Consider the following 12,820-nt stretch of genomic DNA (forward strand, 5'->3'; position numbering starts at 1 on the left):
ACTAGCAACATCATGAGAGACTCTAAAGCAACCGACTGACCCAGCTGGGCACATGCAAAGGCAAGGCGGATTTTCTTTAGCTTCTGTGGTACCAGGGCAGGAGAAAACAGCTTGATCAGCTTGATCAGAGCACCGTTCTTGAGCAGCTGCCTCATGCAGACTGCCTGGAGCATTTCACGTGGAGCAATTCGCTGAGTCCTTTCGACAGCTGGGGAGCAGGCTGTGCAGCTGGAGAGCTGGAGAGCGGCAGTGTGGGACTCCAGCCCAGGGAGCTTGGTGTCAGAGCCCCTTAGGCCTCACCACTGTGATGCACTGCCCCTCAGCAGTCAGGCTAGAGGGGATCGGAGTCGATTACCCTTAAAGGCATGTCTGCCAGAGGAAATGAAAGGGGACAGAACCTTCTGGTGTGGGGCCAGGGGAGGGGGTGCCACGCTGGGGAGGACTGGCCCCTGTCAACTCTTGACGCCCCTCTCTTGTGCACTGGGCGGCAGCTGCCTTGCCTTCTGCAGTTCCTGAAACCTACCTAGCACATTTCTGCCTCAACAATTTTGTGCTTTCTGTCTCCTCCGCTTGGCACAAGCTTTCTTCGGACTCCTGACTGGTTTACTTCTAAACACTCTGCTCAGTTCTCTGCTCCAGCGTCAGATGGCCCCAGCTGGTGACTGCTATATGCTCAGGGTCTAGAACAGGGCCAGTGCATTTGCCCAGTGAATGAATAAATCAATGCATAAATGAATGCGCATATGGTGGGGTAAAAAAGGAAAAGGAAGGCCAGAATTTGCTCCCCTTCCCCTGTTTGTCTCCCTCTCTGCATTTGTTCTTTTTTGGACAGGCAGAGTGGACAGTGAGAGAGAGGGAGAGACAGAGAGAAAGGTCTTCCTTTGCTGTTGGTTCACCCTCCAATGGCCGCCACGGCTGGCGCGCTGCGGCTGACGCACCGCACTGATCCGATAGCAGGAGCCAGGTACTTATCCTGGTCTCCCATGGGGTGCAGGGCCCAAGCACTTGGCCATCCTCCACTGCACTCCCGGGCCACAGCAGAGAGCTGGCCTGGAAGAGGGGCAACCGGGACAGAATCCGGCGCCCAGACTGGGACTAGAACCCGGTGTGCCAGCATCAGTAGGTGGAGGATTAGCCTAGTGAGCCGTGGCGCCGGCCTGCATTTGTTCTTAAGCTTTAGGTGGATTAACTTCAGCACTGTCACCACAAAAATACACTGAAAAACACATTAAAAAATAAGCCTTTCTGTTCTTATCCCAAGAATAATGTGTCACAAATATCAAGGGTATTTGCTCTGGATTTCAGTTTCCTTTACTGAAATACTACTTTCTTTAAAAAGAAAATTCAATACATTCTAAGATACAATAAGCAAATTCCCATTGTTTGTCTAATTGGAAAACTCAAAAAGTATCTCACCAAAGATTCAAACGACTACCAACAGGATGAGATGTTTGTACTCTAAAGCATTTCATTTCTTCCGGTATTTTCTTAAGTACTATGCTTTAATCACTTTCCCACGGTGGGAGACAGAATATGGGAAAGGCACCGCAAGGGGATGTGCTTCCCATAGAGACACCGTGTGGCGGTGGCTGACGCTGCAGCCTCAGGTATGCATTAGAGCCTCCTGCTGGACCCAAACGCTCTCCCGCTACACCAGGAGTAGGCAGCAGGGGCATAAACATGATCCTGTTACTTTTGGAACTGCAGGCCAGGGATTTAATCAGTTCTAAGACGCACATTTTTATGTCTCAGAGACTGGGATTCAGTTTACAACAGCGAGCAGAGTAGTTTAATTGGCAGCATTTTTCTCTGTTGGGGTACATAAAATACTGATTTGCCTCAAAATTCATAAGAGTGTATGTCACACCTAATACTTCTAAGTAACCAAGAAGGGCAGAAATGACTTAATCTAAAAGTGGGGGCCGGTGCTGTGGCTTAATAGGCTAATGCTCCGCCTTGCGGCGCCGGCACACCGGGTTCTAGTCCCGGTCGGGGCGCCGGATTCTGTCCCGGTTGCCCCTCTTCCAGGCCAGCTCTCTGCTGTGGCCAGGGAGTGCAGTGGAGGATGGCCCAAGTGCTTGGGCCCTGCACCCCCATGGGAGACCAGGAGAAGTAACTGGCTCCTGCCATCGGATCAGTGTGATGCGCAGGCCACAGTGCGCCGGCCGCGGCGGCCATTGGAGGGTGAACCAACGGCAAAAGGAAGACCTTTCTCTCTGTCTCTCTCTCTCTCACTGTCCACTCTGCCTGTCAAAAAAAAAAAAAAAAAGTGGAATATAGACTTAGTAACTTCTATCTATGCATTCATGTTTTATTCTGAGCTTTTCCAACTCAAAAGAAACTTACCTTAACTCAGTGACATCAGCTTCACCCAGGGCATTTAGAGCCAAAATTGCCTGGTCTAGAGCTGGCATCACATTTTTTAGTTCATTGGCAGTTCTCTGCAATAAAAATATAAGACCCCTCAATGCATATGAATGCTGTTAAATGTTTTACATTTTTTTATCTTTGAATTTGGAAGATAGAACTTGACACTTCCGTAATGCCCGTAAGCATCTTGTGAGACTTCACTACGTGGTGCATACAGGCTGACAGGGCTGACGGCACGTGTCACGGCCCTGCTGAACTGTATTTTCAGTCCCAGATGAGAAGGCATCAGCGACTGAGCAGATTCTACTTTCTCTGTCAGACTCAGCGTGCAGCGTGGAACTGACCACTCCCTTCGGAGGAGTGGTCCAGGTAAAGGTGGAATGCCTGTGGTGAGAGGAAGTGTGAGCTCTAGTCCCTCACTTGCGCAGACCCAAGGCCCTGGAAGGTGCTTTGCCAACTTGTTGGCAGGGTCATTTTTTTTTTATTAGACTTGCAAAAGTAAAATATTTCACTTGCTGTTAGAACTCATTCCTTTTTACGTTTTGCCCCTCTGTCAAGTCCGGTGGCACTGGAATGGCTGTGGACATCTGGGTATCTGGCTAAGAGGCGAGTGGGAATCATGTTTATATTGTTCACAGTCACTTCTCTGTGCCACAGAGTTACTGCAAGTTACCTGGAAAAGAAACAGCTTCCAGAGATACTCCGCTGTTCTGACTCACCTGGGAATATGGCATTAAAGTGTAGGGCCAGGGGTCACGTTGTGACACAAACTTGCCCCCGACACTGGAAGTACATGGGCGGCAGAGGACAAACAAGGGCTCCAGTGTATGGACCCAGAAGCTGGGCTTTGGAAAGTCCTTTCAGTTTTTAGGCAGAGAAAATTCTAAGTGGAAGGTTACATTTTCATTGCTACCTGCTTAAAATAGAAGCCTGTTCCTTCTCAAGTGCCACTGATAAGCAACACATTGCATTCACTTTCTTTCTTTAAAGAAAGTGGGAGTTGCCGGAGCTGTGGCGCAGCAGGTTAACGCCCTGACCTGAAGTGCCAGCATCCCATATGGGCGCCGGTTCAAGTCCCTGCTGCTCCTCTTTTAATCCAGCTCTCTGCTATGGCCTGGGAAGGCAGTAGAAGATGGCCCAAGTCCTTGGGCCTCTGCACCCATGTGGGAGACCTGGAAGAAGCTCTTGGCTCCTGGTTTTGGATCGGCATAGCTCCAGCCACTGCAGCCATCTGGGGAGTGAACCAGTGGATGGAAGATCTCTGTCTCTACCTCTCTCTGTTTAACTCTTTCACATAAATAAATAAATAAATAAATATTAAAAAAATAAAAAAGAAAGTGGGAGTTGTGTGAAACAAAATTCATCAGAATTTCTAGTTTTTTAAATAGTAACTGCTATATCTGGAAATATGAATGTTCCAATGAAAAAAGTGGGAAATTAGAGATTCTTTCTATAGAATATACAAAATGTGGGGCTGGTGCTGCAGCACAGTGAGTTTAACTGCTGCTTGCAGCATGCTGTATGGGTACTGGTTAGATTCCCAGCTGCTCCGCTTCAGATCCAGCTCCCTGCTAATGCACCTGGGAAAAGCAGCAGAGGATGGTCCAAATGGTTGGGACCACCCATACGGGAGAACTAAAAGAAGCTTGTGGCTTTGGCCTGCTGCAGCCTCAGCTGTTGAGGCCATTTGGGGAGCGAGCCAGTGGATGAAAGATCTCTTTTTCTCTCTCTCCCTCTCTCTCTGTAACTCTGCATTTCAAATAAACAAATAATCTTAAAAAGAATTGCTTAAAAAAACATGCAAAAGCTATCTTCATGTGATTTGAAAGTTTTATTTACAAATATATAGTTAAGATAAAAATTTGTGGAATATGAAATAAACGTGCTTGACTGAGTATGAAATCAATAGAGATTATTATGATATTGAGGAACAAATCATAATGAAAAAGGAAAAAATAAATTTCAGATAGAACTAATGAATCATCTCAGAATAAATCGTATGATCACAATGGGCAAATATAAATTTTTTTGCTGAGTCTGAAAGAAATACTGACATTAATGAAAATAACACAAGTATTAGACAACTTACCTATACTAAGGACTCAATAACTATGTGTTGGAACAAAAATAAAAACTTTCAATGGGAGGGGTACTATTTCTTTAAGAGCAGTCTCAGTTTGACCCTTAAATTTAGGGATTAGGAAATAATTTTGCAAGTCTGTAAGTGATTTTTATTGGCTATAGTTTTTGTTTTACCTGAGCATAATCTTCCACAATTCTTATTTCTTCTGCCATAGTTTCTTCATCCCGTTTAACAAGTATCTGAACTTTCATAACTGTTTGTGAGTCTTTCTTTAGTTTTTCCTTTATGATTTCTTTTTCCTAATGAACCAAGCAGTTCTTAGAATGAATTTTAAGAGATGCTACCTCTTTTTAAAAGAAAAATTTCAACAGCACATTTCTTTGTTACAAAATATATCAAAACAAGCCTGAAATATACTTGCTTAATTGACTATGTTTACTCCAATAAATATTCCTCACAACGGATGAAAGAATAATGATGTGTGATTATTTTTCAAGCACTTGACTAAGTATAAGTTATCATAGCCTATTTCAGATGGATGTGAAGATGCTTAGGGAATCTTTCCATATAAGCTGCCACAGCTAGTTTTAGACCTATTAGCACATTTGGTTAAAATACAGAAGTGTTCCTATTTTGCTGCTATGTTTTCCCTCATTTTACAGATGAGAGAGACGAGTGTGGTTAAGTCGCTTCTTCCAGGCACGCAGCTACAGGGTAAGGAAGCTGGGACTGCAGCTCACCCTTGTCAGACATCTGAGCCTTTGCTCTCAGAGACCGTTCTCTGTTCTCCCTTAGACTACGAGGTCTTTAAAGGGGATTTCCAATCAAGCGTACCTTTGTTTTCTGTTCTATCTGAGGGCCAACACTGGAGAGCTCCTTCTGCAGGTCTGTAACCACTCTGCTTGCTTCCAGGATCTTGGAGAGACCCATGTGGAAATGATCCCTGCAGGAAAGAAAAGTACGAGTTGAGCGCTCCTTATCCGGAATGCTTGGGACCAGAAGGGCTTCAGATTGCGGGGTTCTTTAGTTTGGGAATGCCCACTTTACCAGCTGCGCAGCCCTAATCCACAACATCCCCAGATCTGAAACTGTGTGTCTCACAAAGTTTTGTGTTTGGGACTTTCAGATTAGGGCTGCCCATCCTGTTTTAAGAAGGTATAAAATATAACACAGCGGTAGCAAACATCATTTGATAATAAATGGAAATAATTATATGTTATGATCAAATGGGGTTTATTCCTGGGATGCAGGACTGGTTCAATATTTGGAAGCTGACTCATGTAATTCACCATATTAACAGGCTAAAGAAGAAAGAGCCCATGACCATCTTAATTGATGCAGAAAAAGCATCTGACAAAATGCATGATAAAAATAAATCTCTAAAACTAAGAACAAAGTGGAATTTCCTCTCCTTGATAAAGAACAAGTGTCAATAAAAACAAATGGGCTGTTATGGAAGAGACCAGAAAAGATAACTGAGGGACACCAAAGGGACACACAGCTAATATAGGCACCTTGGGCTTGAAATGGAGTAAGTTTCTCAGAAGGGCACTTCCTTGTAGACAGGGTAGACCGGCTTTCCGAGCCCCTACCTAGCCACACAAGGGGGCCTCCCTACTATTCCCCTTCCCGTGTCTAGCCCTGGGCACCTGGGCTGCTGGACTTTGTGAGGGCACAGAGGGTTGGGCAGCAGACGACCCTAACCTTGTACTTCTTTAATCACCCAGCAGAACTTGCTGCACATGGACACTGGGGATAATGACCATGTCAGTAAGTTGACAGCCCTTAAGGTGGCCCGCCAAGGACCCTCAGTGGGCAGGAGATGTTCCAGGATAGTACGAGGTATGTAAGGGAGAAAGCAGACCCCCTGGGGGCAGTGTCTGGGTGTATGTGTGGGTCAGACAGGGTAAGGATGGGGAAAAGGGTGCGTGTGCTGTGACAGAGACCAGTCACGCTGGTTACATGGCTACGAATGGAGAGCAACAGCCCTGAGTGGTGAAGGGGGCACCTTCGACCCCAGGAAGGCAGGAGTGCAGGAAGGGGTCATTAATCCCTCCTGACACGTAGGTGTAGGGCATCCCGCCAGTTTACCTGGCCTGTTGCCATCATCCTCAGTTCGACAGACAACCAACAACAATCTTCATCTTAGGACCCTCAGAAAGCTCCTAGGTTTCTCCTTAAAAACAGCAGAATAAGACTAACTCCGAACCTTCATATGATTCCCTGTGGGCCCTTTCTATCTGGACTACCCCAATTGCTCTAAATTATACTGCTATTAGGCTGGTGCCACAGCTCACTTGGTTAATCCTCCACCTGCGGCGCCGGCACCCCAGGTTCTAGTCCCAGTTCGGGCTCCAGATTTTGTCCCGGTTGCTCTTCTTCCATTCCAGCTCTCTCCTGTGGCCCGGGAAGGCAGTGGAGGATGGCCCAAGTGCTTGGGCCCTGCACCCCATGGGAGACCAGGAGGAAGCACCTGGCACCTGGCTTCGGATTGGCGCAGCATGCCTGCCGCAGCGCGCCGGCCGTAGCGGCCATTTGGGGGGTGAACCAACGGAAACGAAGACCTTTCTCTCTAACTCTGCCTGTCAAAAAAATAAATAAATAAAAAAATAAATTATACTGCTATTGAATTTGTCATGCCCCACCTGATCTTGTTAACAAAAACTTACTCAAAATTAGACTCTGACCTCACATTAGCAAAATGCTGCTGCTGGTTGTTACTAGCTCTTATGTAAGTGTCAGACCCATAATTACTGGTCACACTCAGATTAGCCTAAATTCTTTTTTTTAATTTTTAATTTTTATTTATTTATTTATTTATTTTTGACAGGCAGAGTGGACAGTGAGAGAGAGAGAGAGACAAAGAGAAAGGTCTTCCTTTGCTATTGGTTCACCCTCCAATGGCCGCTGCGGCCGGCACGCTGCTGCTGGCGCATCGTGCTGATCTGAAGGCAGGAGCCAGGTGCTTCTCCTGGTCTCCCATGGGGTGCAGGGCCCAAGCACTTAGGCCATCCTCCACTGCCTTCCCTGGCCACAGCAGAGAGCTGGACTGGAAGAGGGGCAACCGGGACAGAATCCGGCGCCCCGACCGGGACTAGAACCCGGTGTGCTGGCGCCGCAGGCAGAGGGTTAGCCTATTGAGCCGCCGCGCCGGCCCCTAAATTCTTTAGCATGAATGGTGATGGAAAATTTCATCGCTCTAGCTTTGTGTTGGTCAGTGGAGGTAGGGAAGCACAATTGGCAATAGCTGTTGCTGTACTTGGATTAATGTAAATTAATCCTGGCTATGTTGTATCCTCCAAATGAGAGTCAAGATCATGGTCGTGTCTCTACATAGCTCCTAAAGGCAAGGCTTAACGCAGCTGTCCAAAGCCTTGGAAGAATACCCTTGACCCTCCCAGAACATGACAGTATGGGAGCTCATGAACAGGTGCCACAAGGCCATTTTCCATTCTTGGCCCTATCTTTCCAGAGGTTGTCAAGAGACGTTTTCTCAATGCCTCCTGGGTTCCGATCAATACGAGGCTTCCCGCCCCACGTTTCCTCCTCTGCCTCCTCAGCACGGCCGCCAGCTGTAATACTGCTCACCTGCAGCATGGCATGGGCTCTGCAGCCACAGGGTATCCCAATGGCCGTGTTGCAGTCATCTTGCCCCTTTTATTTTAGTATCATTCCAGAGGACAAGCGACATGGGGAGGGGCACCATTAACTGCTTTTGATTTCTTTGTTTTTGTAGGTAATAAACTGTCTGACTCTAACAAGGGCTCATTGTTTGCTGGCCATATCTGCCAGCCTCGTCTTGATAGGGGCAGCCTTGGAATGAACACAAGAGAAATGTCCACTTCAAATTCTGTGGTGGTTGGCTTTTCCCACTACTGAAAGGCATGTTTGGGCTCATCCTTTCACGTCTGTCTCCCTTTTACAAACAAAGGCACCAATATAAAGTACCTGTTTCTGATTTGGTCTCAAAGTCTTACCTCTTCATTTGCATCTCCTCCTCTCGTGACCTCAAAATGTGTACAAATGTTTCCATGAACTGCAAGAAGCTACTGGGAGTGATAAAGTAATGCCAGCCAGTTTCTTGAAAGTATTTTGTGCTCAAGTCTTCCATACTTATGTGGAGTTGGACACACATCAGGGCAAGTTTTTCTTTCAAGACCTGAATAATGATAATTTTTAAGAATTAAGAGAAAGTAACTGAAATATACACTCAGAGTAGAAACTTGAACACTGGGAACAACCTGAAACAGTTTGTCATTTATGAGATGTGGAGCTGCAGAGAAGGGTGTGGGTGAATGAGGCCAAGAACATGCAAGTTTTTTTGGCTGAGATAGAGGTGAAGTGGAAGCAGCAGCAATATAGCTAATGATTAACCGCATTCTAGACTCATTCTCATAGGTTTTACATTCACTTTTGCTACAGCCATCGAAGAATTTACAGCACCTGCATCAATGGCTAGAAGTTATGTTTTTTTTTAATCTCTCATTTTTTTTAAAGTAGTTATCAAGATACTCAATATCAAGGAAGATGTCTTTGAGTAAAACGCAACTACAAATGACTTGAGTAAAATGTGACTACAAAAAACAGAAGTGCCCAGAAGACAGATGGGCAAAACCAGGGTACCTCTTGCATAGACTGGGAGAGGTTTCTAATTTATACTTAAAGCAGTCCTGGTTACACATCTCCAGTCTACCAAGACTAGTCAATTACTTGACACTTTTAACTCAACTGCATTTCCTTTTTGGATCCACTCCATCTCTATTATTCTTGACCTTCGATTTCCTTGAACATTTGGACAAGTAAGGGTACAAATTCCTTTCCAGGTCCCACATGGAGCTTCAGTTCTCTCTGAATTTACAACGTCTATTTCAGTCCTCCTTACCCTTGTCTGTTAACACTCTGGAACACACTCTTGCTTGGGGCTCATGAATTCTGGACTATTCATGCTGCAGCTTCTGCTCTCATTTCTTTGCAGTTCTGTTGTTATAGCTCATCCAGGGCAATTTACGAGGAATACACAGAATGTTACCACATGATCTGCTTGGGAAATGAAGGCTGTTTTCCTCCATGGAAATCTGCTATTCATGATAGGGGCAGAATAGTGAAGAGTCCCAGGCAGTGCAGAAACTGGGCGTCTTTGAAACAGGGCAAATTAGAGGGCAAATAACATAGGGAAAGGATAAGAATCAAGATAAACACTTGACCCACTTCATAATTTGGCTTAAGGCTGCCTGTTTTTGCTCATGTAGGGTTCACTGCTACTCAGAAACATAATAATTTCAGATATCAGGTTATAGCAAAAGCAATACTTAAAGGAAAGTATAGCCTTAAGTGCCTACATAAAAAAAGGGGTTTAGAATAACAACTTAGCAAATGCAACTCTAAGACCTAGAAAACTAAAACCAAGTCAAACCCAAAATTAGTCAGAAGGAAAAAGTAAAACAGATCAGGGCAGAATAAGCAAAATGCAGACTTTAAAAATGTGTGAAAGACTAAAGAAGGGGCCAGCACTGTGGCGTAGTGGGTAAAGCTATTGCCTTCAGTGCCTGCATCCTATGTGGGTGCTGGTTCAGGTCCCGGCTGCTCCACTTCTGATCCAGCTCTCTGTCATGGCCGGGAAAGCAGTAGAAGATAGTCCAAATGCTTGGGCCCCTGCACCCGCATGGGGGACCCAGAGGAAGGTCCTGGCTCCTGGCTTTGGATTGGCACAGCTCCAGCTGTTACGGTTAATTGGGGAGTGAACCAGCAGATGGAAGAACTCTCTCTCTCTCTCTCTGCATAACTCTGACTTTCAAATAAATAAATAAATCTTCAAAAAATAAAAAAAAGACTAGTGAAACACAGGGTTAGTTTTTTGAAAAGATAAACCAAATCGACAAATATTTAATTAGACTAAGAAATAAAGCCCAAGTAAATAAAATCAGATATGAAAAAGAAGACATTACAATAGACACTACAGAAATACAAAGGATTAAGGATTATTATAAACAACTATATGCTGTCAAATTTTAGAAAACCTAGAAGAAATGGATAAGTTTCCAAACATACATAACCTACCAAAATTGAACCAGGAGAACAAAGAATTCATTTGAACAGATGAATAAAATAAGGAATAAGTTTGAACTTATTTTTTATAATCATCATTTTATAATCAGTAATAAAACTTAAGGGCTTTTTATCAAATCTTTAAAGAATTAATGCTAATTCTTCCCAAACTACTCCAAAGTACTGAAAGGGAGGAACCTTTCCAAACTCATTCTATGTGGCCATCATTACCCTGCTACCAAAGCCAAACAAGGATACAAGAAAAGCAGAGCAATAACCCCAAGGAACACAGATGCAAAAATTCTCTACAAAATACTAGCACATCAATCCAACAGCATACACACACACACACACACACGCACACAAGACTTACATCATGATCAAGCAGGATTTATCCAAGGGATGTAAGAACAGTTCAACATATGCAAACCAATAAACACAACCTACCACATTAATAGGATAAAACCATATGATCATCTCAAAAGATGCAGGAAAAACATTCAATAAAATTCAACATCTTTTTTTTTACAGGCAGAGTTAGATAGTGAGGGAGAGAGACAGAGAGAAAGGTCTTCGTTTCCGTTGGGTCACCCCCCCAAATGGCCAGGAGCCAGGTGCTTCCTCCTGGTCTCCCATGGGGTGCAGGGCCCAAGCACTTGGGCCATCCTCCACTGCATCCCCTGGGCCACAGCAGAGAGCTGGACTGGAAGAGGAGCAACCGGGACAGAACTGGTGCCCCAACCAGGACTAGAACCCAGGGTGCTGGCGCTGTAGGCAGAGGATTAGCCTAGTGAAGCGCCGGCCCTCAACATCCTTTCATAAGAAAAATACTAGAAAATTAGGTAATAAGGAATATACCTCAACATAATGATAGCTATATATGCATGACAAGCTTATAGTCTACATCATACTGAAAGTATGAATGGGGAAAGGTTGAAACGGATTCCTCTAAGATCAGGAACAAGACGGATGCTCACTTTCACTACTTTTATTAAATATAATATTGGGAGGTTTAGCCAGAGCAACAAGTTTACTTGTGGAACCCTTTATTTGGTGGAGCATTAAGCCTTTGACTGTATATTTCTAGAAGTTGACTTTAGTGGGCACGCTGGGCTTGGAGGGAGAAAGATCCAGTTTACTTTCTCAATAGCTTAGTTCTGAAAACCATAGAGTAAGACCTATTTCTGTTAAACTGCATCTAGCTCCTTGGAGACTTCATTTTAAGACAATCTATGATTATTTTTAAGTTGTTGGTTTGGAGAAACTGAAGAACTTAATATAGCCCCTGGACAGATGACTCTGCCCAAGTTCTCAGATCCTATTTGTCTAGGACTCATTCTGTAGAGATGATTCAGAGTGCTAGGCATTGTTTTCTTGCCTTAGCTCTAGAAATTTTTTTTAAAGATTTATTTTACTTGAAAGTCAGAGTTACACACAGAGAGAAGGAGAGGCAGAGAGAGACCTTCCATCCCCTGGTTCACTCCCCACTTGGCCACAACAGCTGGAGCTGCGCTGTGTCGATCTGAAGCCAGGAGCCAGGAGCTTCTTCTGGGTCTCCCATGCAGGTGCAGGGGCCCAAGGACTTGGGTCATCTTCCACTGCTTTCCCAGGCCATAGCAGAGAGCTGGATTGGAAGTGGAGCAGCCAGGTCTTGAACTGGCGCCCACATGGAATGCCAGCACTGCAGGTGGTGGCTTTACCTGCTACACCCCAGTGCTAGCCCTGTGGTCTAGAAATTTTGTACTGAGCATCTTGGAACAAAATATTACAGGAAAAATAAACCTACATAGACTTCTTCACTATTGTTCAAATACTTTCAGCAACTAAACATTCTAGGCCCTGGTTTCTCTCATTTAATCTAGTCTTCATCTCTCACTATCTCCTTTTTTTTTTTTTTTTTTTTTTTTGACAGGCAGAGTGGACAGTGAGAGAGACAGAGAGAAAGGTCTTCCTTTTTGCCGTTGGTTCACCCTCCAATGGCCTCTATGGCTGGCGCACTGCGCTGATCCGAAGGCAGGAGCCAGGTTCTTATCCTGGTCTCCCATGGGGTGCAGGGCCCAAGAACTTGGGCCATCCTCCACTGCACTCCCTGGCCACAGCAGAGAGCTGGCCTGGGAGAGGGGCAACCGGGAAAGAATCTGGTGCCCTAACAGGGACTAGAACCGGGTGTGCCAGTGCCGCAGGCAGAGGATTAGCCTATTGAGCCACGGTACCAGCCCTCTGACTACCTCTTACTTGATCACTGACAGCCAATTCAACTCCATTACCCTTGAGGTAACAACCTTTTCTCTTTGAACTTTAGTTCTTTCATTGAATCCTGAC

The 12,820-nt window shown here is 45.0% G+C and overlaps 1 protein-coding gene across 1 annotated transcript in view; it reads right to left on the reverse strand.

Annotated features, from left to right (window-relative positions):
* The window catches only part of DNAH14 (dynein axonemal heavy chain 14), a 321,439-nt gene that overhangs the window by 72,796 nt on the left and 235,823 nt on the right, over positions 1-12,820 (reverse strand). Inside the window, exons 58-61 of the mRNA XM_089311474.1 lie at positions 8,431-8,612; positions 5,288-5,396; positions 4,627-4,752; positions 2,347-2,441 (exon numbers count right to left, since the gene is read on the reverse strand). Of these exons, the coding sequence (XP_089167600.1) occupies positions 2,347-2,441; positions 4,627-4,752; positions 5,288-5,396; positions 8,431-8,612 (512 nt within the window). The remainder of the gene's footprint in view (positions 1-2,346; positions 2,442-4,626; positions 4,753-5,287; positions 5,397-8,430; positions 8,613-12,820) is intronic.

The sequence above is a fragment of the Oryctolagus cuniculus genome, chromosome 13 (genome assembly GCF_051225735.1).
Source record: "Oryctolagus cuniculus isolate XC-2025 breed Fujian yellow rabbit chromosome 13, ASM5122573v1, whole genome shotgun sequence".
NCBI classification, from domain to species: domain Eukaryota; kingdom Metazoa; phylum Chordata; class Mammalia; order Lagomorpha; family Leporidae; genus Oryctolagus; species Oryctolagus cuniculus.